At 37.6% G+C, this 25,914-nt stretch overlaps 2 protein-coding genes across 2 annotated transcripts in view; one reads left to right on the top strand and one right to left on the bottom strand.

Moving 5' to 3' along the window:
- LOC149578825 (uncharacterized) overlaps positions 1 to 25,914 on the bottom strand; it is a 196,151-nt gene that overhangs the window by 66,195 nt on the left and 104,042 nt on the right. The gene's annotated exons all lie outside the window — the stretch shown is intronic.
- LOC149578826 (uncharacterized) lies at positions 751 to 4,643 on the top strand. The gene is made up of 4 exons (XM_089815465.1): positions 751 to 801; positions 2,915 to 3,138; positions 3,249 to 3,436; positions 4,603 to 4,643. The coding sequence occupies exons 1-4, from the start codon at positions 751 to 753 to the stop codon at positions 4,641 to 4,643; spliced, it is 504 nt and encodes a 167-aa protein (XP_089671591.1).

Raw genomic sequence — 25,914 nt, 5'->3', positions numbered from 1 at the left:
TTACAGTTTGCGTCATTAGAGTTATGAGGGGTTTGATTCCGAGTTAATCGGCGGTAAGTAGTTGAAATGTAAGCAGCCACAGGGTTGGTTGTCCCAACTTTTTCCACACTTCCTCAGGCAATACATTTATGCCTGACCCTCCATCTAGGATGGTGTCCATGAGGAGAGTTCCCAAAATACCCATCTCAACTACTACGGTGTGTCTTCCTGTGTTCAGCATGAGTAGCATTGGGTCTACTGTGGTAGTTTCGTTCTTCCCTGGCTCATCCACCACCTTCGGGGATGGTGACATGTTTAAAATTGCAGTCTGTAATTGAGGCATTACAAGAAGGTCATTTAGTTTCATAGGCACCTCAACTTGCATTACCTGTCGTATGATTTTTTGTTCTGCCAAATTCCTCCTCAAGGTGTCGGCACTATCCTTCATTTGCATTTTTTCGGCATCCATCTCTTTTTCTATTTCTATTTTTTCCTAATGTATCCTTTTCTTTCCTCTTCTAGATCTAGGTATGTTGCCTTCTTTGCTTGTGCATGAGTGATTGCTAATGTTTCTTCCTCACAATCTTCTATAGTTAGCAAGTTGACCCCGGCTTTAGGGCATTTTGAGTCATCGTAGTCTCCAGGACCACACTATCTATACAACAGTTGCGGTGTTCCCTTTGTAGTACAATCTCTGGCAAAGTGGCCCTAGAGGTTGCATGCACGGCATTGTATCATTGGCCGTTTGGTTGGATTGTATTGTATCTGACTATGGCCCCCATTATTGCTGTTGTTATAGTTGTTGCCGCCTCTTCCACTTCGGTTGTTTCAATACCCTCTTGAAGTTGCCGCATCATTGTTTGTATTTGTTCCTTCTCCCGAGGTGAATACTTCTTGCATTAGTAGCACTTGTCGATGTCTTTTTGTTTTCATATTGAACAGGCATTCCTTGGTAGAATGTCCTACAATCTGGCAAATATTGCAAAATTGGTACTTAGGGCAAGAGCCATTTGTGTAGCCCTCATCCTTGCAATCCGTACACCATAATTCCCCTTACTTGTTTTGGTCAGGGTTCTTTTTCATGTTTTTAAATTCTTTTATTATAGGTAGCATATCTTTCTATAATGCCCAAACCTTTTTACTCAATTCCTCATCATTGCTTTTGGAGGATGAGTCTTTAGAATTCGAAGATCTTTCTTTCTTCTTTTTGTCGGGTTTTTGTTCGCTAAGTCCACGCGATTATATGCAACAATGTATGGCGCTAGAGGTACTATTTTCATCTTCTTCCTCGATGTTGGTCATGGCGCTTTGACAAACCATCTTTTCTTCAACTCGTTTGTTAGTGGGCTTTCCATCTTTCCTACCAGCTCTTTCAATCTCCTCATGTATACGTGGACAGTTTCATTCTTCCCCTACTTTGTATTGTAAATTTCCACTAGGATCTCATTGTCATCCCTGAGTGATCAGATCTCTATTGTAAATTCTTTCTTGACATCTGAGCACGTAGTTAGCTTCTTCAAAACGATGTCTGAAAACCAATTGATCGCTACACCTCGTACGGTAGCTGGAAAGTGTCAGACACAATCATCATCACCATCCAGATCCCCATCAGGGATAGGTGGTTATTTTGTGCCCAGGAACACACCTGGAGCACAGCCATCATTAGAGGGCACTGCATGGTTTAAGGAGGTGCATGAGCAAACTGATATTGCAGCAGCTGATTTTTGGTTTTTCAACAATATCTCAATGAATGTCGCTGATAGTCCCTATTGGGTCAATATGGTGAATGCAATGACAATATCAGGCAGAGGGTACAAGCCGCCTAATCGCAAGGATATGAGTGGAAGGTTAGTATTTTACTATTTAGTAATTGTAAATAATTGTGATTCACTTTAGTTCATTGTTATATTTTAAATCTTAATTGTTATAACTTATTTCCTAATTTTTTACTAACACTTACACTTTATTTAATATTACACCTAAATTTTGTAGGTTGCTTGACAAAGCGGTTGGTAGGGCAACATTGTTGATAGAAGACCAAAAGAAAGAGTGAAAGAAGTATGGCTGCACCATTTTATCTGATGGGTGGACAGATGGAAGAAGTAGAACCATTATTAACTTCTTGATTGCTTGCAAAGATGATGTGGTGTTTTGGAAATCTGTCGATGCCTCCAACAAAGTGAAAAATGCAGCCACATTGGCTTTAATGTTGGAGAATGTTGTCGTGGAGGTGGGAATAGAGAATGTGGTGCAAATAATCACAGATAATGCAGCAGCATATGTGGCAACAAGTAGATTTAATTTTTTATATTTGAATCAATATGAATCATGAATGTAATGCTATGGATAATGGTATTATTCAATTTAGATTTGATGTAATTTGTAAATACTAAATATGGAAAGTTTGTTATTGATTATTGATTTTTTGCTAATCTTTTAGGTAGAATCCTCCAAGAGAGGCATCCCACACTTTTTTGGTCACCTTGTGCAGCACATGTCCTTGACCTTCTTTTGGAGGACATAGGAAAACTTGATTGGGTGAGTCCAATTGTGGAAGATGCTAGGCGAGTTACGAAATATATCTATAATCACCCATGGGTTCTCAGTTTGATGAGAAAAGCCACTAAAGGCAAAGATTTGATGAGACCTGCTATGACAAGGTTTGCAACGGTCTTCTTGACGTTGCAAAGTATTCTTGACCACATATTGGCTTTGAAGCAAATGTTTGTGTGTGCTGATTGGGTTGCTTCACCTTACTCAAAGAAGCCCGAAGGAGAGGCTGTGGCACGAATAGTGTTTGATGATAGTTTTTTTGCAAAGGCTAAGGAGATTATGGAGGTAACTTCATTATATTTTTAGTGTATTCAAGTTTCATTATCAATTCATAACTTACTATGTTATTAACTAATTTTTATTTTTCAAATTTCAAATGTAGATGTCTCTGCCGCTGGTTCTAGTCTTGCACACATGTGATGGGCAGCAATCCCCGATGGGAGGTCTTTATGAGGCCATGGATAGGGCGAAAGAGGCTGTTAGAAGTTACTATCACGGGGATAGTCTCAAATTTGACCCCATTTGGAAAATAATTGATAGGAGGTGGAACAATATGCTCCACCAACCTATTCATGCAACAGGCTACTTCCTCAATCCCAAATTCAGGTACTATGATAATTGATTGTCCTTGAAGTTGGGAGTTTAATAAGTATTTATTTTACTTTACTTTTTAAGGTTGTGTAGTAAGACTTGATATCATTTTCTATTTGTTTTAGGGCTGATGATTCCTACTCAGATCCTAATGGAGAGGTCATGGAAGGTCTCTCTAAATGCATTGAGAGAATGATATCAAGTGAAGAGGAGAGAGACCTTATTGTGACCGAACAACAAATCTATTTGGAATCAAGGGGTCCTTTGTTCTCTTCTATGCTAGCAAAGAGAGCAAGATCTACTCAAGCACCAGGTAAAGCGTCAAACTTAAAAAATTTTGCTAATTGATAAGTTGTGCTTCAGATTTTTTTTTTATTGCTTTATAACTTTTTTAATTTTGTTTTGCAGATGCTTGGTGGGTAAGTTGGGGTGGCAATACCCCCAATTTAAGGAAATTTGCTCTCAGAGTCCTATCCCAACCTTGTAGCTCATCCCATTGTGAGCACAATTGGAGCTTATTTGAGTCCATCCATACAAAGAAAAGAAATAGATTGACTCAAAAATGGCTTAATGACCTTGTTTATGTGCACTATAATCTTAAGTTGCGTATAAAAAAGGCACAGCTCTTAGAACTACCTGGTCCGCTTGATCTACATGAGATAGATCCTTATTCTGATTGAACAGCACAGGAGCCAAGTCCATTGATTACACCAGATGAGATCGCTGATTTGGAGAGGCAAGCCATGGAGGGGGAGGCTAACGCTGATTTTCAGTTCACTATGGATGACATTGAGGATGAGGACGAGGATGATGATGATTCAGGCGAGGATCAGGCATTACGATTATGAGGAGATGCATCCTCTTCTAGGACGCCGAGCCAGTCAATAGGGACGTCGAGCAAGGGGGCACAGCCACAGAGTTCACAATCACGCAACTCACGCCCTATCCCAGTGCGGGGCACTTCTTCTAGGACTAGACCCCCTCGCTTTCTTGCTAGTGCAAGTGGAAAGAGGAAGATGTGATTGACATTGTCAAATTGTATTGATGTATTTAAACTTTTAGTATTTACTTCTAGTTTGACAGATTGAAACTATTTAGTAATTTACTATTTTGCTTCCTACCATGAGCATTCTGCATGAGAATGCAATTTTGTACGCATTATACATTTATATATATCTAAACTTCGTTTCTTTCTTTTGTATTGTCTTTAATTAACTTATTAGATGCATCTTCTCATTAAATTTTGCAAAATAAATGTATTTTTAATTAAATTTCAGCGGTTTTTTAGGTTCCCGAGTTTTTCCCGAGTTCTTTTTTTAAATCGCCGAGTTTTCCCCGATTAAACTTTTGGGAGGCTTGGCGAGTTTTTGCATTTGGCGAGTTTTCCAACTATGCATACATCATCCTTTTATTTTATTTTATTTTGATCTTTATTGAGCAAATTCGACATTAATCTTCATAACGCATCTTTTGCACCAGGTTCGACAGGCAATGGTGCCAAAGTTTATCATGCAGGGTAAACAAATAGTTATTGCATTAAGAGACTAGAATGTAATGCAAAACAAGATAGTACTTTATTCACAAAAGAAGAGTATACAATCAAGAGTACAATGATGCCTCGTAATTCCATTCAGACGATGTACATATATCTCCCAAAGGGGTGACTCAACCATCACGCAACTTTTCGGACACTAACTAATCCCATCGGCTATAGTATAATTTTAACAAGAACAGAGCCAACAAACTTCATCCACTCAATCAACTAAAGAACTTTGCTAATACCAAGTCCAAATGCATGACCAAAAATATCAACATGGACATAACTGACTTCCAATATAGTAAGTCCCTAAATGAAAGCTCTGTCAACAATACCAAACCTCAACTTTGCCACCAACCTATTTAAGAGCCTTGCTAAAGATAGAAACCCCGACTTTTTGAAAGAGACACCTACTATAAATAGTGTGTCAAATTGCTCCAAATGAAGAGCGATCCTAAAGATCCCTAATCTCTGCAAAAGGAAATATGCGTATGGTTTTGCCAACTGAGACCATCTATCCCTCTAACTTAACCTACCAAGGCCACCAATAGGCTAGTCCAAACCACCAACCATGGTAGGCTAAAAAGGGGGCATTACACAGTTATGGATATTGTTTATGCCTTTTGAAGTTCTAGATTTTAATATTTTTGGTGAAGAATTTATTGATGTTTTGAAGGGCAAACTGGAGGAATTCCATTCAATCTTGTCCATACAAATCCCAGCCTGGTTATAGCATTTTAGGCCTTTCATGGTGGGCATTATACTTTCCTATTCTATCGAATTTGGTCTCTAATAGTGTTATAATGCAGACCATACATTTTTGAGGGGTGTAGATTGGCGTTTGGTGAAAGTTATACCTTCCGCATGGAAATTGTAGTAGTCAATAAGGGGACATGTGAACCAATATAGTGAAGCACTATCTGTTTACTGTATGGGGTAAATGAATTAATGCACACAGACAATAGACAAGAATAACAATACTCCTTTTTATTATTCGCATATATGCCAAAGAGATTACATAATAATTACAATGATAATCCAAAGTTGTACATATACCATTCAGAAGAACCTTGCCAAAGGGGCCTGTCGGCTACATAACAATTACCGACAACATCAACCCTTCAGCTACTCAATATTTACCAACAACATCATCCCCCCTAAAAGAAAAAGTAGTCTCTGGACGACAATTACAAAATATCTGAGATAGATTAACAAAATGGAATACATTAACTGACTAACTACAACAAGATATATCTGTTTTTGTAACACCACTTTCACATTCGTCTTGTGCTTGCACCAAACTGGTCTCCAAACCACGTTGCATCTGTAGCCTCTGCTAACACAATACTGTCTCCTTAATCAAGCTGACCTTGATAGCCACCTATGCTACTTTCTCTGCTTCCAACTCCTGGGTACCCTGAGCGAAGTGTCGTTGTACTACCTTCAACGGGATGATCAGCTCCTCTCGAGCTCTGTGTGCATCCACCAAGACAACCTCACGTCCAACACCTACTCCAAGTGCCTCAAAGCATATCACCCCTCTTGAAAAGCTTGCTCTAGTGCTCTCTCTACCTTTAGTACACAGACACTCCATGCCTGCAGCAGCTCCAGGTCTCATCAACTGGTCATACTTCCCACGATTGATATTTGAAGCGATTGGGGGTCTGGGGGCATTGCCCCCAGTGGGGTTGAGGGGCAACGCACCCACGGGGTCCTAGGGCATCATGCGTTACTCATTCTAAATTGTTTCAATCTATCGTCATCTTCTTTTTTTTAGCTCCTCTTCTGATTGCTTCCTTCTACTGATCTGTGAGCTTTTGTTGTATGGTTAAACAATTCAGACAAATCACTATGAATGCCCGCACACCCCTAAACATGGTCGTGTTTTGGTTGGATGGAGGAAGGCGTTTCCATGAACACATTGAAAGTGCTACCTGTATTCGCCACTTCAAATCCCCCGTGGCCTCGAAACAAGCTCAACAAAACAAAAATGTAGGTATGAACCGCCAAGGGTTTGAATCCAGCTGCCACAACACAACAAAATCCTCTGCAAAGCTTCACTCGGCCAATCTTCCTCTCCCAATTCGTCGTACGGTGGAATACTAAGAGGGTCGTGCGGTTCTTTATGAGTGCCTTAGATTTCTATACCATGTACAATCTTTTTTCTCATTTACTTTGGACTAATCTCCCTAAGAGAAGCCATACAGTGTTTATAAGACATGCACCTAAGCAATTTCTGTACGGGGCAATATAAAATCCAGAAGGCAAAATTCTGTCAACTCGTCCTTGTCGTACGGTGAAGGTGTCTTACTTTGCCGTATGAGGAATGCACTCAAAATGCCGTACGGGCCTATTAATCACCGTATGATGGGGCACATAAGACACCGTACGGTGGGGCACCAGTTGGCTGCCATACAGTGGCCATACGATGACTCTAATATTTTCTTTTCTTTTCTTTTCTTTTTTTCCAAATTTTTTTTCCTTTTTTTAAATTTTTATTATTATTATTATTTTTCTTTTTTTTTTCTCCTGAATCTTATTGCTCCTCGATATTCATCAATGATGCAACAACTTGTGCATGATATATTTTCAACTTGGAGCTATTCACCGCTTTTGGTACTTCTTTCCTGTCCAATGTCCACAGCTTTATTGCTCCATTATCGCCCACTTCCCGTATTTGGCACGGTCCAACCCATTTGACTCTGAACTTTCTTGGTTTGATTTCGTTCCATCTGCTATACTTTAATACCAACTAGCCCGGTTGAAATTTATTCAATTTCAAATGCTTCTAATGCCATAGCTTCCACCTGTTTTGTGTAACTTTCGTGACCCATTGTGCCTGCAGTCGTCACTCAACTAGTTTATTTAAATTATACCATCCCTCCCTCAGACTTTACATATCTCCAAGCTTCTTCTCAAAACTCAGTACCATGAATTCTGCTGTCAATAGCTGTATTCTTGATTTTTGAACCTTCAGTCCGTATTGCTGAAGTTTTTATTAAGCCCTTCCTCTTTGTTTCCAGTGCAGACCGTACGATGTGTTTTCCTTGCTGCCAGCACCTTTCTAGTAAATTCGTGGTTCGACGAAACATTTTCTTTCTATGCAGTTTGGTTGTTATGTACCATACAGTGGAATCTTTCCTTCTTCTGGGTTTGTACTGTATGCTCTTCCCTTTAGCTTTTGTCGTAACCGTCTTTCCTTCTTCCGCTTCTCTGTATTCCTTCGGACATTCATTTCCCTCTTCTTTCTCACCTTCGTTGACCCTTAACATATTACAGCTCGAAAAGAGCTCATAATCCTTTATCTGCTAGTGAAAAAGGTCGTTCACCGAATCAAAATCATCATCCATCGATCCACCTTCCAAACATAGGACTCCTTTCTCATTGGGTTCCAATCACTGCTTTTCTTCATCCTCTTCTTCAGAATCAGATGATACGGCTTCTTCGCCCACCATTTGTGTGTAAATCAATAATGAATCGTCGTCCCCTGCTTTCCATTGATAGTGTATTCTTCTTCCATTCATGCTGAACCCTTTCTTGTACAAGCCATCCCTGGCCCAAAATGGCGTCATATCCTCTCCTCTTCAACGGGATGACGACGAAGTCGAGTAGAAACGGCTATGTTCCAATAGTCACTGGTTATGCCATCAGGACGTCGAGAGGTTTAATGCCATGTTGATCCACCGTTAGTAACTGGAACGTAGGTGGCTACAACATTAGCTATCCCAACCTCTTCCAGGTATCTTCCGGTAACACATTCACGCCTAACCCTCTGTCCATAATTGTGTCTGTCAGAACAGTTCCCAGAATTCCCATTTCAACAACCACCGAATGCCGTCCAGATGTATGGGCTAGCAGCATTGGGTCCTCTGCACTTGCTCCAATTTCCTTCTCCCTTCCTTGTTCTCTTGGTAATTTAGGAGTTGGAGCGATGTTTGTGAGTGTCGAACGGAGTTGAAGCATTGTGAGCAGCAGATAGTTTATTTTGATTGGTACTTCAATTTGTAATATCTGCCGTATGATGTTTTGTTCCGCACAATTCCTTGTTGGGGTACCAGTAGTGTCCTTCAAGTGTGCTTTCTTTGCCTACGTTGCTTTCTCAATTTTTGCCCGTGCTTCTTCCAATCTCTTCTTTTCTTCAGTCGAGTCGGGGTACAGTTTTGCTTGTTTCCGTGTGATTGCGAGAACCTCTTCTTCGGTGCCGATGCTAATCAGATTTACCCCTGATTTCCGGCACTTGGCATCTTCATGATCTCTCGGACTGCACCACTTGAATAACAACTTTGGTGTGTTTGCCAATGTATAGTTTCGGGCAAAGTGGCCCCACAAATTGCATGCTCGGCATTGAATCATCAGGCGGCCGTTCGCATCGTATTGAATTCGGTTGCGGCTCCCATTATTATTGTTGGTATTGTTGTTGGTATTGCTTGTTTGCCCTCTTCTATTATTTCTGCACCCGCCCGAAGTGGCACCATCACTGGTGGTGTTTCCACTCGCTCCTGATGGGGAAGCCTCCTATGTCAGGAGCACTTGTTGAAGTCTTCTTTTTTCCATATTGAAGGGGCATTCTTTTAAGGAATGTCCCATAATTTGGCAGATCTCACAGAACTAGTTCTTCAAATAGGATCCCTTCGTGTGATATTTTGTCTTGCATTCTGTGCACCATAGCTCATTTTCCTTCGTCTCTTTCTGCATATTCTTAAATTCCTTCATCATTTTGATCATATCCTTCTGGAGAGCTCGAACCTTCTTGCTGCCCTTTTCGTTATCATTACTATCTTCTTCCGAACATGCGTCATCTGAGTCAGATGAGCTACTTTTCTTCTTTTTTTTCAGCTCACTTTCTATGTTCATCACCCGATTGTATGCTTCGGTGTATGATGATGGCGACACAATCTTCATTTTCTTCCTTTACTTCGAGCATAATCCTTCAATGAACCATCTCTTTTGTAGCCCATCTGTTGACTTACTTTCCATTTTATTTATTAATTCTTTTAATTTCCTGGCATATACACGGACTGTTTCATTTTTCCCTTGCTTTGTGTTCTATATTTCTGCTACCATCTCATTGTCGTCGCGCAGCAATTGAAATTCGATGATAAACTCGTTTTTAACTCCTGACAAATTAGTTAATTTTTGGGGATCCGCATCGACAAACCAATCAATTGCTACACCTCTTAGGGTTGCCAGAAATTGTCGAACCCATTTATCTGTGTCAGTTATGCCATTCGCCGTCCAAATTGTTTCACATGTCTTACAGTGTCAGATTGGATCGACCGTTCCATCACCATCAAACTTTGACAATTTTTCCTTTGGTCCAGCCATTATTATTCGAATTTGAGGTACTTGTTGCACTCCCGCGTTGTTTTGTACACCCACACTGTTCTGCACACCCACGTTGTTTCAGACAATTGTCTTATTTCCAACAATCGTATTTCCAACTTTCCTGAAGCGAAGTCGTTCCTTCCGAAAGTGTATTGCGGATGAAGAATTCACTCCACGCTCGTGGTCCCTCGACACTTTGAGCCGTGCGAGTTGATTCCCTTCCGTCTGGATTCTCTTCCCTCGACGTATATGTAATAACCCCAATAGGTTATAACTTCTTCAAACACCAAAAATCTTTATACTTTAGTTGTTTGACATTTCGTCAAACACTTTGCAAGCAAGCTCTGATACCACTGTAATAACCCCAACAAGTTATAACTTCTTCAAACACCAAAAATCTTTATACTTCTGTTGTTTAACATTTCGTCAAACACTTTGCAAGCAAGCTCTGATACCACTGTAATAACCCTGCTCAATTCCGACCTTAAAATGCTGATTGAAGGCTCGAAGAATTTTGTCAAACACTTTGCATACAAGGGGTCATATGACTGATATAACTTTTCAGATTGCTGCAATGAATCTTGTTTCAATTTGCATCAAAGAGAATGCTTACAAAAAAAACTCCAGATTGTCTAAACAATGACCTAACATAAATGTGCAACTAATTTTGACAATATTCAATACAAATATGTGACTTAACTACTTGCAATATGCAGCTACAGCAACTAGTAATTATGACAAATACTTTGGATGCAACCTAAGATGGCATTAATGCACTTACAACCAAGTGTCATTAATATAAACACTAAGTATGCAAAATTATAACATTATTTATGCCAAAAAGAGAACTTACATCCAATTGACATTTTGTCAAACAATTGGCATGCAAACTAATAAGCTGATCATCAAACTCTAGGTTTGCAATATAGATAGTCTAAAATTACAATGCTCTTTCAATTGCAAAATCCTAGCCTTCCTTTGATACCAATAATGCCAAATGGCAAACAAAGACAAATACAATATGAAAATAGTGAACTGCTGAAGCTATATTTTGTACTCAGCTGAAAACCTACATTTCTCAGAAAATATGCCAAATGAGAAGTGAAGAACTTGATTGTAGATGGTTGTAATAATTTTCTTCAATGTTGCCCCTTCTGCTTTGCTTTTTTCCGATTTTCTTTTTTCACTTGTTTTTTTCGGATTTGCTTTTTCGAACTGCTTTTTCGGATTGTTTTTTTCAAAGCTGTTTTTTCAGCCTGCTTTTTTTTCCAATTCTTCTTTTTCGACTTGCTTTTTTCAGACTGCTTTTTCGGCCTACTTTTTTTTTCGGTTCTGCTTTAAAATGGCTTCTTATAATTTCGGACCTGCTAGAAATGACCTCCAATAATTTCGACCCTACTAAAAATGCTTCCTGAAATGCTAAAATGCTGAAAATGGCCTTAGGCCCAATGATACACTAGCTGAAGTGACTGAAGTATCACCTCCAAATGTGCAACCTTTCAGAAGATATTTCACTTCCTCAGTTATGCAAATCCAAGGGAGTTTTCGTTCTCAAAGATCAACTGACTATCTGAAACCACTTGGCTCCACAATAGACTATGTGACTGAATCACAATTAGATGTCAAGAGAGAAATAAACAACTGGATGATTAGAATGAAGCCCGGGGTGCCTATTTATTCTTTTTTCTCCACTTTCTCCAGAAGCTTCTAGAACATTATTTTATTTTATTTATTAAGTGACTTTATAAAATATTTTATAATTCAAGTCACTTTATTAAATTAATTAAATATAAAGTTACCTTTTAATATTTATTTATTTGATAACTTTATAAATAATTAACTTAATACCACTTATTTATTTAATTAAAATAATTAATTAGTCATCCTCATAAAATATTCATTATTTTGGATAATCTAATTAATTAAATTAATTAAATCAAATTGCCTCCAAAATGGGGACATGACAGTCCGTCCTTCCTGAAATTGCTTGTCCCCAAGCAATGGCTGAACAATAAACCAATCAATCCGCCTGGATCCCAAATGTCATCATGAACTATACTACTGTCAATTAACACAAGCTCCTGTAATATCCTCTGCAATATAACCAAGAGGAATCCATAATCAAACTGACAATTACAGCTCAACCAAACTCCAAAATCACAACTGCCACAGTCAGAAACCCATGAGACACAAACTCTTAGAAAATCAAAACCCAAGTAAAGTGGACAAATCAAACTGCCAACACAGTAAATACCATCAACGCATCCCACTGGCCTATATGGAATGTACAATCCAACTCTACAACAATGGTGAACGCTCCTGAATGAAACTGTACCAAGTATGGAGAATCCACACACTATACAACTCCTGCAGTCAACACAACTCTGCAGATCACCGGCCACTATCTCATAACCATAACTCCCATGCATTGCTGATGGTGAAAAGACATCACAAGATAAACAGCAAGAAGTGGAACCCAAACCAAATTTGCCTGCCATCAACTCCTCAACACAAGGATCAAATGCTAACTAATGTACATACCCTGCAGTATAATGTTGATAAAAAGAACCAACCTCAGTCAACAGCTCACCATGAACAAGTGATACAACCCACCGTGACTGATCACCAGCTAAGTTAGGAGATGTCATAGCCAAAGGAGTAGAATCAATAACAACAACCGCTGAAGCATCACTCCCAAACTCCTGCTCTAAGTCATGTATTATCAAGCTGTCAACCGCAGAACTTATCGCCATGTTATGCCCATCACAACTCTTATCCCGAGGCATCAAACTGTCCCATAACTGATGACAAGCACTAGGAACCAAAGTACATCTCTGTATCATCATCTCAACAACATGGTCATCAAAGGTAAATTGATGAGCATACCTCACAGTGTAATGCCGATAGAATACGCCAATCTCAGTCAGTGGCTCAGACTGCAATCCAAATGAAACTAACTGCAATCGATCATTAACCATGTTGGAACTAACTACTACCTCCGAAGATATCACCAAGGGAGTAGTATTACTAGCAGGAACCATGCCAACTGCCGGCTCACCAACATCACACATGATCTTTGATACAACATCTCTAGTCTCCGTGCCATCAGTACTAGAGGCCACCACCATGTCAGGCATATCATAACAATCTGCTGCAGCACCCAACTCAACTGAACTTGACTCTAGTGGGAACGAACCCGATATGCCAATGTTAGTATCAAGGATGGATGCATCCCCATCTCCACTGTCTTTGACAATCTCGACCATGGACATCCTCGGATCACCAGACACCACAGCTTGTGACTCTACAGAATCTGGTAAAGACTGCAGTCGCTCTAACTCCATGGTTACCTTAGCCAAATGAAACTGTGACTCCTCCAAAGCTAACTGTGTACTCACAAGAATCTCAGAAGTCACCTCGAGTTGTTGAGTAAGCTCACTCACCTCATCTTCCTCGGCCAATAATGCATTGTATGCTGTACTCCCCCACTCCATAAGATAATCTCTATCGGCTACCAACTGCATATAATTCTGTCTCAGAATCCGAATAGCCTCCCATAAAGAGTGGATCTCTGTCAAGGAAAGATAATTGCCTCCCTACTCATCACTAGTAGGAGAACCCCATCCATAAACTGCTAACAACTGACGAGCAGCATCGAAATGTTGGCAAGCGATAGCAATGTCTCGCTCACTAACTCTCAACTGACTAGACACATGATGGCACTGGCTAGACTATCTCCTACAAACCTCCTTTGACACATTGTCTAAAGGAGTATCCTCAAAGTTACTGGTCTCTAGAGTATTACCATCCATATCCTGCAAATCAACTCCAAAGCTCATATCAACATACGGAGTATCAAAGTCTGTAGCACTGCTGTCCAACTCCTCTGTACCAAAAGAAACTGCCAAGGAAACTAAGTCTTCAAAACTGCCCACTGCATCCTCCTGGATGTCATCAATGCCAATATGATCCTGAGACTCATCTGTACACACTGCCAAATATGAAAGATCATCAACACATTCCAGCAAGAATGGTCGACTGGATATATGAACAAAGCCCATCACTGATGTATAAAAACTAATACCAACATCGAACAAGCTGTTGGCACAAGAAAAGACAACACCGTGCAATCTGCTAATCAAATCCATGATAGCACCCAAACAATCATTGCTACCAAAAAGTTTTAAAGATCTCCAGTCAACTGAATCCCAAACGCCAATATAACAATCTCGAGTCCATATCCGTAAACTAGAATCAGTTGGTAACTCAAGCAAACTCCTCACCTGAGTAATATGACCAATACCAACTAACTCCACATACCTGTCTGACATTGTCCCTGTATCCTGGATGTGAATGCAAGATGAACTCACAACATTATCAATGACCACATATGATTTATGTGCCGTAGAAAGCTGAGTATCAGGAGTGCAAGATGAAACTAAACTCAACTCCATGCCATGCTTATCCCCATGTCTCTCCCAGTCTTGTAATGCCAATGGAGTATTCACCAAAGAAGCTCAAGTGTCCTCAAGCTCGCGAGAAAGCCTGTCAACTTCCTCCTCCTTCCTCCTCAAGGCATCTGAATAGTCTCCAACAAGGCTAAGAAGATGGTCACAATCTGATAGAAGATGTAAATAACTCAACTTCATCGTTCCCATTCCTTCCTTAATCGCCTGTAAGTCAACACAAGAAGAACCTATTGTGACTCCTTTTTGTCTCTTTTGCAGTTGAATCATCCAAATGTGATTCTCAATCAATCCATGCATCTTGTCATGATGAGATAAAGCCGCAACAATATCCTTGTCCCTTGTCTTCAGCTAGCTTGCCAAACCAAGTAAAGAGCTACTAGCCTCAAACATGACAGTATCCCCAATTGCTGTAACTTCATCCAGCCCAATTGTACTGTAATCACTATCTGTGTCAATCACGCAATCTGGTGTGCTTGTGATATCACCTTCTGATGCAACTGGCTCAACCTGCACAACATCTGTAACCCCTTCTGCCTGTGAAGATGTTGCAGATAAGCCATTACTTGAAGATGTACTAATGTCTCCCTGTTTCGAATCCGCATGTCTGTTAAACTCCTCATACAAGTTTCTGGCTGTCATAGGGAAGGTACGATCCTTAGGCCTATCAATCAGGCTCTTTAACCACGTACATGCCATAGGTGACAAATTCCTCTCTTTTGTCCAAACATACCATAAGTCTTCTGCCAAAAGTTTAGAAATTTCATCCTCCCCTTCAAACAAGATTGTGAACATGATGGAGTGCATTGATGCCAATACCCTGCTGGGATGGAACTCGTCCATAATATTCCAAAATGTATTAAACATCTTGCGAATGTCACCGATACAACCTATTGACAGCATAATGTTTTCAAATCTACACCTTGCAAATACTTCGAGTAATCTTGCCCTTTTTGTGAAATAAGGGTCCCAGATGTTGTCCAACTTTTCGAAGCTTTTTACCATGGCGTGAAGTATCTCTCTCATAATTTGATCGTCATAAGAATCAAGGCCAGCTATTATCCTCATAATTTCACTAATGCAAGAGAGAGTTGTAAGTCTTATTACCTCATCATGATGTCTCAATAATCGGGGCTTAACCAACGAACCAAATGCTAGAGATAAAGTTGTTTGCATAGCATTGGGTCTTGACTGATCAAACTTGCCTAAATAAGTTTCCAACTCCTCCAAAGTTCTTAGAAGGTCCTCTGTTTGCTGAAATGGACAATCTAATTTCTTCTTTACATTGTGCATTCTTTCTTCCAAATCCTTGTCTCCTGTTAAAGCCATACTGATAATTGAATTCAATCTGAAATAACCCAATCAGGCTGGCAGGAAATTACTTTGATACCACTGTAATAACCCCAATTGGTTATAACTTCTTCAAACACCAAAAATCTTTATACTTCAATTGTTTGACATTTCGTCAAACACTTTGCAAGCAAGCTCTAATACCACTGTAATAACCCCAACAGGTTATAACTTCTTCAAACACCAAAAATCTTTATACTTCAGTTGTTTGACATTTCGTCAAACACTTTGCAAGCAAGCTCTGATACCACTGTAACAACCCTGCTCAATTCCGACCTTAAAATGCTGATTGAAGGCTCAAAGAATTTTGTCAAACACTTTGCATACAAGGGGTCATATGACTGATATAACTTTTCAGATTGCTGCAATGACTCTTGTTTCAATTTGCATCAAAGAGAATGCTTACAAAAAAGACTCCAGATTGTCTAAACAATGACCTAACATAAATGTGCAACTAATTTTGACAATATTCAATACAAATATGTGACTTAACTACTTGCAATATGCAGCTACAGCAACTAGTAATTATGACAAATACTTTGGATGCAACCTAAGATGGCATTAATGCACTTACAACCAAGTGTCATTAATATAAACACAGTATGCAAAATTATAACATTATTTATGCCAAAAAGAGAACTTACAGCCAATTGACATTTTGTCAAACAATTGGCATGCAAACTAATAAGCTGATCATCAAACTTTAGGTTTGCAATATAGATAGTCTAAAAATTACAATGCTCTTTCAATTGCAAAATCCTAGCCTTCCTTTGATACCAATAATGCCAAATGGAAAACAAAGACAAGTACAATATGAAAATAGTGAAGTGCTGAAGCTATATTTTGTACTCAGCTGAAAACCTACATTTTTCAGAAAATATGCCAAATGAGAAGTGAAGAACCTGATTGTAGATGGCTGTAATAATTTTCTTCAATGTTGCCCCTTCTGCTTTGCTTTTTTCCGATCTGCATTTTCCACTTGCTTTTTCCGGATTTTCTTTTTTTGTTTTGGTTTTTCGAACTGCTTTTTCGGATTGCTTTTTCCAGAGCTGCTTTTTCGAACTGCTTTTTCGGCCTACTTTTTTTTCGGTTCTACTTTTTCGGCCTGCTTTTCTCGGACTACTTTTTCGGCCTACTTTTTTTTTCGGTTTTGCTTTAAAATGGCTTCCTATAATTTCGGACCTGCTAGAAATGACCTCCAATAATTTCGGCCCTGCTAAAAATGCCTCCTGAAATGCTGAAATGCTGAAAATGGCCTTAAGCCCAATGATGCCCTAGCTGAAGTGACTGAAGTATCACCTCCAAATGTGCAACCCTTCAGAAGATATTTCACTTCCTCAGTTATGCAAATCCAAGGGAGTTTTCGTTCCCAAAGATCAACTGACTATCTGAAACCACTTGGCTCCACAATAGACTATGTGACTGTATCACAATTTGATGTCAAGAGAGAAATAAACAACTGGATGATTAGAATGAAGCCCGGGGTGCCTATTTATTCTTTTTTCTCCACTTTCTCCAAAAGCTTCTAGAACATTATTTTATTTTATCTATTAAGTGACTTTATAAAATATTTTATAATTCAAGTCACTTTATTAAATTAATTAAATATAAAGTTACCTTTTAATATTTATTTATTTGATAACTTTATAAATAATTAACTTAATACCACTTATTTATTTAATTAAAATAATTAATTAGTCATCCTCATAAAATATTCATTATTTTGGATAACCTAATTAATTAAATTAATTAAATCAAATTGCCTCCAAAATGGGGACATGACAGTATACAGGTTCAAAAATTCCTCTCTTGTTTCTTCTACCAAATTCAACCGCTATCGAGTCTCTTCCAACAATTCCTTGATGCTTCGGTGTCCGTCGGCAATCTACTGAAACCTCCGTCTGCGCTCGGCCTATTGTGCCAAAATAAAATTTCCTTGTGCTATGCGTATTTCATCTTTTCCCTTTATCTTATTCCTATCCTTGTTAAGCTGATTCAGCATTGGTCTTCATTCCTCTGCCTTCGTTCTAGGTCCGTTGGACAACGGCGCCAAATGTTTATTGTATGGGGTAAATGAATTAATGCACACAGACAATAGACAAGAACAACAATACTCCTTTTTATTATTCGCATATATGCCGAAGAGATTACATAATGCTTATAATCATGATTACAATGATAATCCAAAGTTGTACATATACCATTCCGAAGAACCTTCCCGAAGGGGCCTGTCGGCTACATAACATTTACCGAAGGGGTCCGTTGGCTACATAACAATTACCGACGACATCAACCCATCGGCTACTCAATCTTTTCCGACAACACTATCTTTGGGGAGTGAATTTGATTCTCTTTGGAAGTCCCTTGGTCTTATTTGGCATTTTTCAGATATTTCATGGTGGACATATAAGAGTATGCTAAGGTTTATGCATTTTCCTATTGCTATTATAGGGAAAGTTGCATAGACATGGATACACTATCAGATATGAATATGGATATTCTAAAAGATCTCCAATATGGATATGGATAGATAAGATCATAAAATCACATACAAATATATTTGGCACAATATTCTAAGTTATCAAAGAAAATTTTCATTTCTTCAAAAGCAATATAGACACATAACTGCTACATAAATAATTATAAGATGATTTAGCAATCTGTTTCAGATGTGGAGATATGCATGCCCAGGAAGGGGCAAAGGAGTGTACATCTACCTTGATTATAAGTGTACCAGCAGGAATTATCATTGTTAGTTTAGCGACTATTATCTCCACATGGAAAATATATACTTCTCCTTAAGTAGTGCTTTGAGGTGTGTGTTAAGATGTTTTGGAGTGCCTTTTCAAGTGTATTCAATTTTTCTAACTGCAATGGTCTCTGATTTTGCTATATATAGAAATTGGGATAATACCTTTGTATTCTGTTTATAGCTGGAGAAGATATTTATAATAATATTTGAGATAATATTATATGAAGAGACATGCGTCATACAAAGGGTCTTGCATTTGGAAATATGAAAAGACTTGTTTTTGGAAATTGAAGATACCTTTGGTTGTGATATGAAAAGTCTCTCAATTCCATATATATGTGGAATTACTTTGTGTGTATAAAAAAATTGTATCAAGTTGAAAAGCATTGTGCTTGAACCTTTTTATATCAATAAAAGAAATATTTTTCTGGTGTGGCTGGGTTTTTCCCTTCTAGCTGAAGGTCTTTCCTAGGATAATCTCTTGGGACTTTTGTGCATTTTTATTCTATTTTTCTTATTACTGTTTATCTTTATTTTCTGGGAAAAACATTAACATGGTATCCAAGCCAGATTAGAAAACAACACTGAAGGAAGTTTCTATTGCTCGAGTAAGTGCTGAAGTTTTTTATAGCAGCAAGAATGCTTGTCTACCTGATGTTGATTATCTGAGTTTGTCTGAGAGTCATCTCTTTGTTGAACAGTAATAATTTATGTGGGTTATTATTTTGTGTTCCCGTTTATCCTTCCTGGTCGTGAGCTGCTTTACAGCATTCAATAGATTCATTCAACTGTCCTGTTCAAGTCCCTGTATTCATATCATGTCGTGTTTGGTTGTAGTATCAGTTTGGTATATTGTTTATTCTAGTTGCAGCTATCCTCTTTTTTTTCAGAGACTTTACCATTACTCTATAGTGGTCAAGTTGGTCTTTAATCAGCTTATTCTGTCTGTTTCATGATCTTTGTATGTGCAATGCTTATTAAGGGCATCGTGATTATGTGGAGGCAGCATCATATCTATCATCCTCGGATTGATGACATCAGTTAATATTGTAGCACTAGTGTTATAACTGTCTTTGTATATAGACTGCAAAACCATTTTTGTCCCGTCTTATATGCATCTGCGGAAGAGATTTATCTAATATATATTATTTGCAGCATTATCATTACCGAGTTGCTTGACATGGCACAAAAGGAGATGGTAATGTGTCACATATAATCTAACGCAGTTCCTTATGGCATGTATTGCTGCTGTCCAGTTTGTCAAAAACATCCTTGCCTCTTTGTATGCCAAAATGGGGACTCTTTGTATCCAAAGTGTTTCATTCAACATTGGTGTAATTGTTACTATAGTTTTCTGAAAAGAAGGAAAAGAAAAATTATCAATACCTCATATATTATCTTCTGGATTAAGGATTGAGAGTCAGATTTCATTCTTAGCCTATTTGGTTCTCTGCATTGCACCATTCTGATTTTGTACATTGAAGTCTCATTGCAGCATACTTACGATAAAGAGTATCAATTTCCTCCTTGCATTCTTCTGAAGTTGAAGCTATGAATTGTATCTCTAATTACTTGCATCCCTACTGTGATAACGTAATCTCTTACATGTTTCAAAAGAATAGTATCATTTCATGTTCAGGTTCCTTTTTTTCCCTTTTGTTGTCATTATTTTGGAAGAGTTTATCCTGGCATGATAATGTTGCCTCTATGTTTGTTGTAACTCTTCATATACGCTCTTTTCTCCATTAAAGTGATATGTCTTAGTTCATGGATGAAATGGTTCTTCTTGTGATAATGCCTTCTATCATTCTCGAATCATAGATTTATTTATGTTCTTACTGTATTTGGCACTTGTTCTAGTAGGTGATCTGGCTTTATCATCCATCTCAGATATTTTCCTCTGTCCATTGAGGGGTTGATTCATATGTTCTAGCTTTCAATTGTTTTAGAGCTTCTTATAGGGTCATAGTTCTTGAAGCACTTGTTTAATTGTGGACATTCTGATATCATAAATGGTGGAGATTCTTTCCTTTTGACTGCATTCACTTTGATCTGAAGATGTTGGTTGTAGAGATGACAGCGTACTAGGAAGATAGTCATTGATATTAAACATGTACAGGATTTGGTAAGTATGTATTGTGTCAGCAAGACCCGTCGATATTCACGGTATTTGATATACAAGACTATAATATTCATATAATGGTTCGAGGACTCTTATGTCTTTGCTTATTGGGAGGTGGCTGTTTGTCTAGCCAATTTTATAACCCAAAAAAAAAATCCTTCTGCCACATAGATGTTTGGTGACAGATGATTATGCAATCCTTGCAGTGGCTAAGGTTATAGCTGGTTCTTGACATCAGCATATTGTGTTTGTTAAAAATTGAATAAGAAGTTTGTTCAAAACAACTGACATGTAGTTGGTTTGTAGAACCAACTCCAAATTAGTTTTGATTCTAACACTATATAATGAATTCCGTATTCAAACGATGGTAATGGTGTTGGGAATCATTTTAAATCTTCAATAAACATCATACATAAATTTGAAGTGTTTAATGTTTTGGAGTCGAAAAAATGCTATTTGTTGATGCTGTGTGTAAAAGACAAAAGTTTCTGAAACATCTTGGGAACTATGCAACATCACAAGAAAGAAAGATAATGATATACAGTATCTAATTCAAATTTAAAGCATTTTGACTTGAATTCTGTTATCGCAAAAAAAACTTGGTTACTGCTCAGCTTAGTTGTGAAGAAGTATGTTTTAGAATTTATTGATTAGAAACAATTCTTAAAGGTTCACTGGTAGATATAATTTTCCGACCATATACACAGCAGAAGACTTAAACTCATATTTCAGATTGGGAACTTCTTGCAGATGTTACATTCTGATCATATCTGGTTGTTATTAGCACTGATATCACTGTTGTTCAAGTAGAGTTATACTCTGAACTGGTAAAGATACTCCACCTATTCATTTGGAAGAGCTCTACAAAAGAACTTAACAGACGTTACCCTCACATAATTATTTAATCAGATCACTTGTAAGTGTTGTTGATGCCGTGTCCATTGCTTGGCTGTAGAGGCAAACGACAGGAATTTCTTTTGTGTAGATACTTATGTGCATGTTGAGATTAGACTACAAAAGAGATAAGTATTCTATGGTTATATTTTTTTGTTATATCAATGGGAATAGTGTATGCTTTTAGCATTGATCTCTATATTTCTCTTCATGATAAGTTGATTTTATGAATTATTATTAATCTCTCTTGGTTGTAGGATGGATCAAGAGCCAATGGGATGACAAGAGATTATGTGCAAAGTCATGCACACTATGTTAGTTAAATATTTTGTTAGTAGCCGTAGACACACTACTTACAAAATGGGATATTTAAACACAATGTATGAGAAATAATCTCTCCTCTCGACTTAGGGAGGCGCCCTTCTTGTTCCTACTAACTCAAGTAGGACTTAACAAGAAACTTCAAATTTAATCTAAAATTGGGTGTTCCCAATATCACTTCCTCTTTCTTCAGGAAGGATTTCACTTTCATAAAAACATACTCTGTGAATTGATGACCTTTTACAATTTCACCTCTAAGGACTAGTTGGAGCAATAATAATAATGAACTCAAGATTAATTGTAATATTAATTGTTAAGCGTACTACTTGACTATAGACTAAGGAATATATATAAGCTCACTGACTTATACACTGTCCTGAGAATGTTTTAAACTATGGAGTAATACGATAAGCACAACAAATGAAACTTTGTTTCTACTTCTAAAATCACTATGAACCAAAAATCAAAGTCTATGCATTCACTTTTAACTAACTCAAATTGAACATTATAGCACAAAGTCTATACAAAATCAGATTCAAGACTCTATATAACAGCACAAAGAAATCCACAAGTCTCTCAACTCAAAGCTTGAAAATACTCACTTTTTATTCACTCAAAAATCAACTTGCACAAATTAAAGCAAAGTTTGAGCTTGCACATTTTCATAAGAGTTTTCTTGCAATGCATAAAGATAAAAATCTACAATGAGGTCTCTTGTATTTATAGGAGAGAGGCTATGAGAAAAACATGGAAAACTAACTACCTAGGATTGACATATTGCACACTACAGTCCTTTCTGATGTGATTACATGTAGTAAGATGTGTAATTGTAAATTTTTACTTTACATGTAGTAAGATATGTAATTGTAAATTTTTACTTTACATGTGTCTTTACATATGTAATTGCAATTTTATGCTTTTCACATAACTTGTCAAAGTAGAAAACAAAAATGCATATCTAAAATTCTAGAAAGCAATGAAAAAAAGCACTTTTCACTCTTCCTCATCCTGCACCATGAAAACCTGAAACCTGTGAATACTTTCTTGGATTTCATCTAGGTTTGGCACAATAGTGTTCTCTACAACTACAATTGTCTTTAGGATTTTATTTGGACATCTTGAAATCACAGCATCGCTTTCCTCAATAACATTTTGAAGAAGATTGAGTGAAGTTTGATAATTTGAAAGCTTCTGAATTGAAGTCAGCGTGAAGTTCCCTACCTCAAGCTCTAGGTGAACCATTAGCCAAAACTCTACGACCACAATATCTTATGTCATCGCCTCTTAGTTGTCACTTACTAATTTGCATGACATCATCACTATGATAGCTATGATAGACATCATGGCTCACACTCCCTGCACAGTCTAACAATCCTCTCCTCAAGAGAGTTTGAATGATCACTAGTCACAACTACCTTGATAGCCTCTGCACTATCCGCAATAACTCTAGAAAATCCTCAACCTGTTGAAGCTCAGTATTGTTGTCCACCAATAATACTGACAAATCCACATGTCCCTGTGTAATAAGTCTATCATCATAACTCTGGTGAGGACTAATAGTTGTCATGCTAAATACATGTTCATCTGCATCCAAAATGCCTTGTCGGTGAGAAATCAAGTCTTCTTCCCTACATCCTCAATGTCAGACTACTAAAAACAAAAACCATGTATCTTGCTGCCCTATCTATTGTCACCGGATCCAGCAATATTACTTCCAACCTTTTATAATGTAGCTTAACTCTTTCCATACTTTCCCTCAAAGCATTTATTTTCTCGTCATTTTCCTCACTACTCCATAGGCTCTTGGAACTACTATTTCTCCTGTGTTTGGCCATAGTTGGAAAATGCAAGAGCATTGATCAGTCCAATTATTACAGAAAATCTAAAATAGATAATACTTTCCTACCCCTAGGATGGCAAGAATCGGTTCTAATACCACTATAAGAACCCTATCGACTCTAACTTTGATAAACACCAATTTCTTTACTATTCAGAAGTTTGATATTTTGTCAAACACTTTGCATGCAAGTTTTATCTCATACTTTATTTTCAGATTGTGTATGGATGAAAATGTGAAGTTTTTGCAATGTGAAAGTTATACAAATGAAGCAAATGCCAAGTACAATGAAATATAACTAATTAATAACAAACATGTCATTGTTGTTACAAATTTAATGTAAGTGTGATTTATTAATTAATTCTCCCAATAGTTCAAAATATGCATTGAAATGACAAGTACAATAATACTCTACAAAGATTCATACCTAGAATGAAGAATACACCATTTATTTTTAAATCTAAGCACGAATGGTGACTATTGAAGCTAATAATGCAACCTTTAGAAGGAATTTGCTACAAGACAAAACCCATGTCACCTCTCAAATTCAGGCCACCCAGTATTCATTCAATTGCTGATTAAAAACATCCATCAGCAGACGAAATTGGACACTTGACAACTCCCAAATTGCTAGCAGAATATTAACTTCTCAGCCACTGTGAAAAATAGTAAGAGAAGATGCCAAATTCTCCAATAAACAATCGCTCCTCGGCCACAATTGTTACAGAAAGAGGAAGCACCAAATTCAAACCCTCAAATCAAAACTATTATACTTCAGCAATGGAATTGAATTCTCAAGCTCAAAACCCTCACAATTGACCAATGTTTCGGGACTATGAGTCTGAGCAGGACTCTACGAGTTCGATGCAAAGTGGCCTTTCTGAGGCAAATGGCCTGTGGACTGACTTGACCGACTCCTGGTAGAGTCCACATGGATTCGCCGAGTCCAAGGACTCTGCCGAGTCGCAAGCCTAGGACTCTACAAAATTTTATTTTTTAAAATTTTTAAATTTTTCTTTTTTTCTCGAAGGTGTTTTTTTTTCAGTGTATATTAATTTTGAAAATGAATTTTTGGTATGTCACAAATTTATTAAGGATTGAATCTTAAATCTTAAATCTTCAACTTTATATTATGTTATTCAGATTTTTCCTTCAGAAATTCGTTGTTATACTTATGTGATCTATGCAAAATTGTGTATGAGTGCAAAGTAGCTTCTATTTATCTCAATTATTGTGTATTTGATGCTAATTGACTAAATGATGCATGAAAAAATCATTAAATCCTTTAAAATCTTTGAATTTCATGGGTTTTTCGATTTTTCGAGTCCGAGTCCGAGTCAGATTTTGACTTTCCAAGTCAGAGGCGAGTCCGAGTCCCGTAACTATGCAATAGACAAATAAAAGCAATAGACAATCAAATGATCAATTCTCATAATGGGAGCCATATTCATAATAACAATTGTGTAACTTAGCTTCAACAACACACCTTTCACTTAAAAGCCTTTATGCTTTATATTTAGGCACATAATATAATTTATTAATTTCCTTTGACTCCGAAAATTGACCTTTTCGACCATATCATGATATTCTGACACACAATATCATTGTTTCTTGTGCCCAAGATTTAAAAGTTTTCAACCTAGTTCCAACGAGCTATGACACTAAGATGGCAATACCAACAAAAGTAGCAACCTCAACATATTTAGTTAAATAATAATTATAATTCACCCGTCTTGCGAAAATGACTGAAGAAACATCAGAAATGAAATCTGACAACACAAGAGTGATCCTGATGAACAAATATGGTGAATGAACTTGACAAGGTGACTTACTAAAAATAGACGCTCTTAGCAAGATTCTTGGAGCCCAAACCGGAAACTAGAAATAATAATTGAGAGCATCACTCAACTCCTCTGAGCTCATTGAAATCAATAGTTGACTAACTACAAATAGTAAGTGCCTCAAAACGGAGCCAAAACTCACCATAGGCCACTAGAGAGCCTAATAACTCCACAACAAGGTCGTCTAAAATCAAATATCAGCCTAAAAGGGCAAAATAATAGACTAAATCCATCAAATTTACAACTCAAAAATGGGGAGCATTACCTTTGGCCTCATGGGACCCCTTAGTCCAACATGAGTTTGCATGCTTAGAAGGCAAACTTGTCACCAATTTCCCTTGTATGA

Source organism: Cupressus sempervirens, chromosome 1 (assembly GCF_028749045.1).
Source record: "Cupressus sempervirens isolate cs-2001-9-10 chromosome 1, ASM2874904v1, whole genome shotgun sequence".
NCBI classification, from domain to species: domain Eukaryota; kingdom Viridiplantae; phylum Streptophyta; class Pinopsida; order Cupressales; family Cupressaceae; genus Cupressus; species Cupressus sempervirens.
This window is presented reverse-complemented; position numbering and strand designations above follow the sequence as displayed.

Bases quoted from the DNA above. Each gene is read 5' to 3' on its own strand.
- LOC149578826 (XM_089815465.1), top strand. From the start codon at position 751: ATGGCCCCCATTATTGCTGTTGTTATAGTTGTTGCCGCCTCTTCCACT. The intron at 3,139-3,248 runs GTACTATGATAA...TATTTGTTTTAG, and splicing joins TTCCTCAATCCCAAATTCAG to GGCTGATGATTCCTACTCAG. The intron at 3,437-4,602 runs GTAAAGCGTCAA...CTTTTGCACCAG, and splicing joins AAGATCTACTCAAGCACCAG to GTTCGACAGGCAATGGTGCC.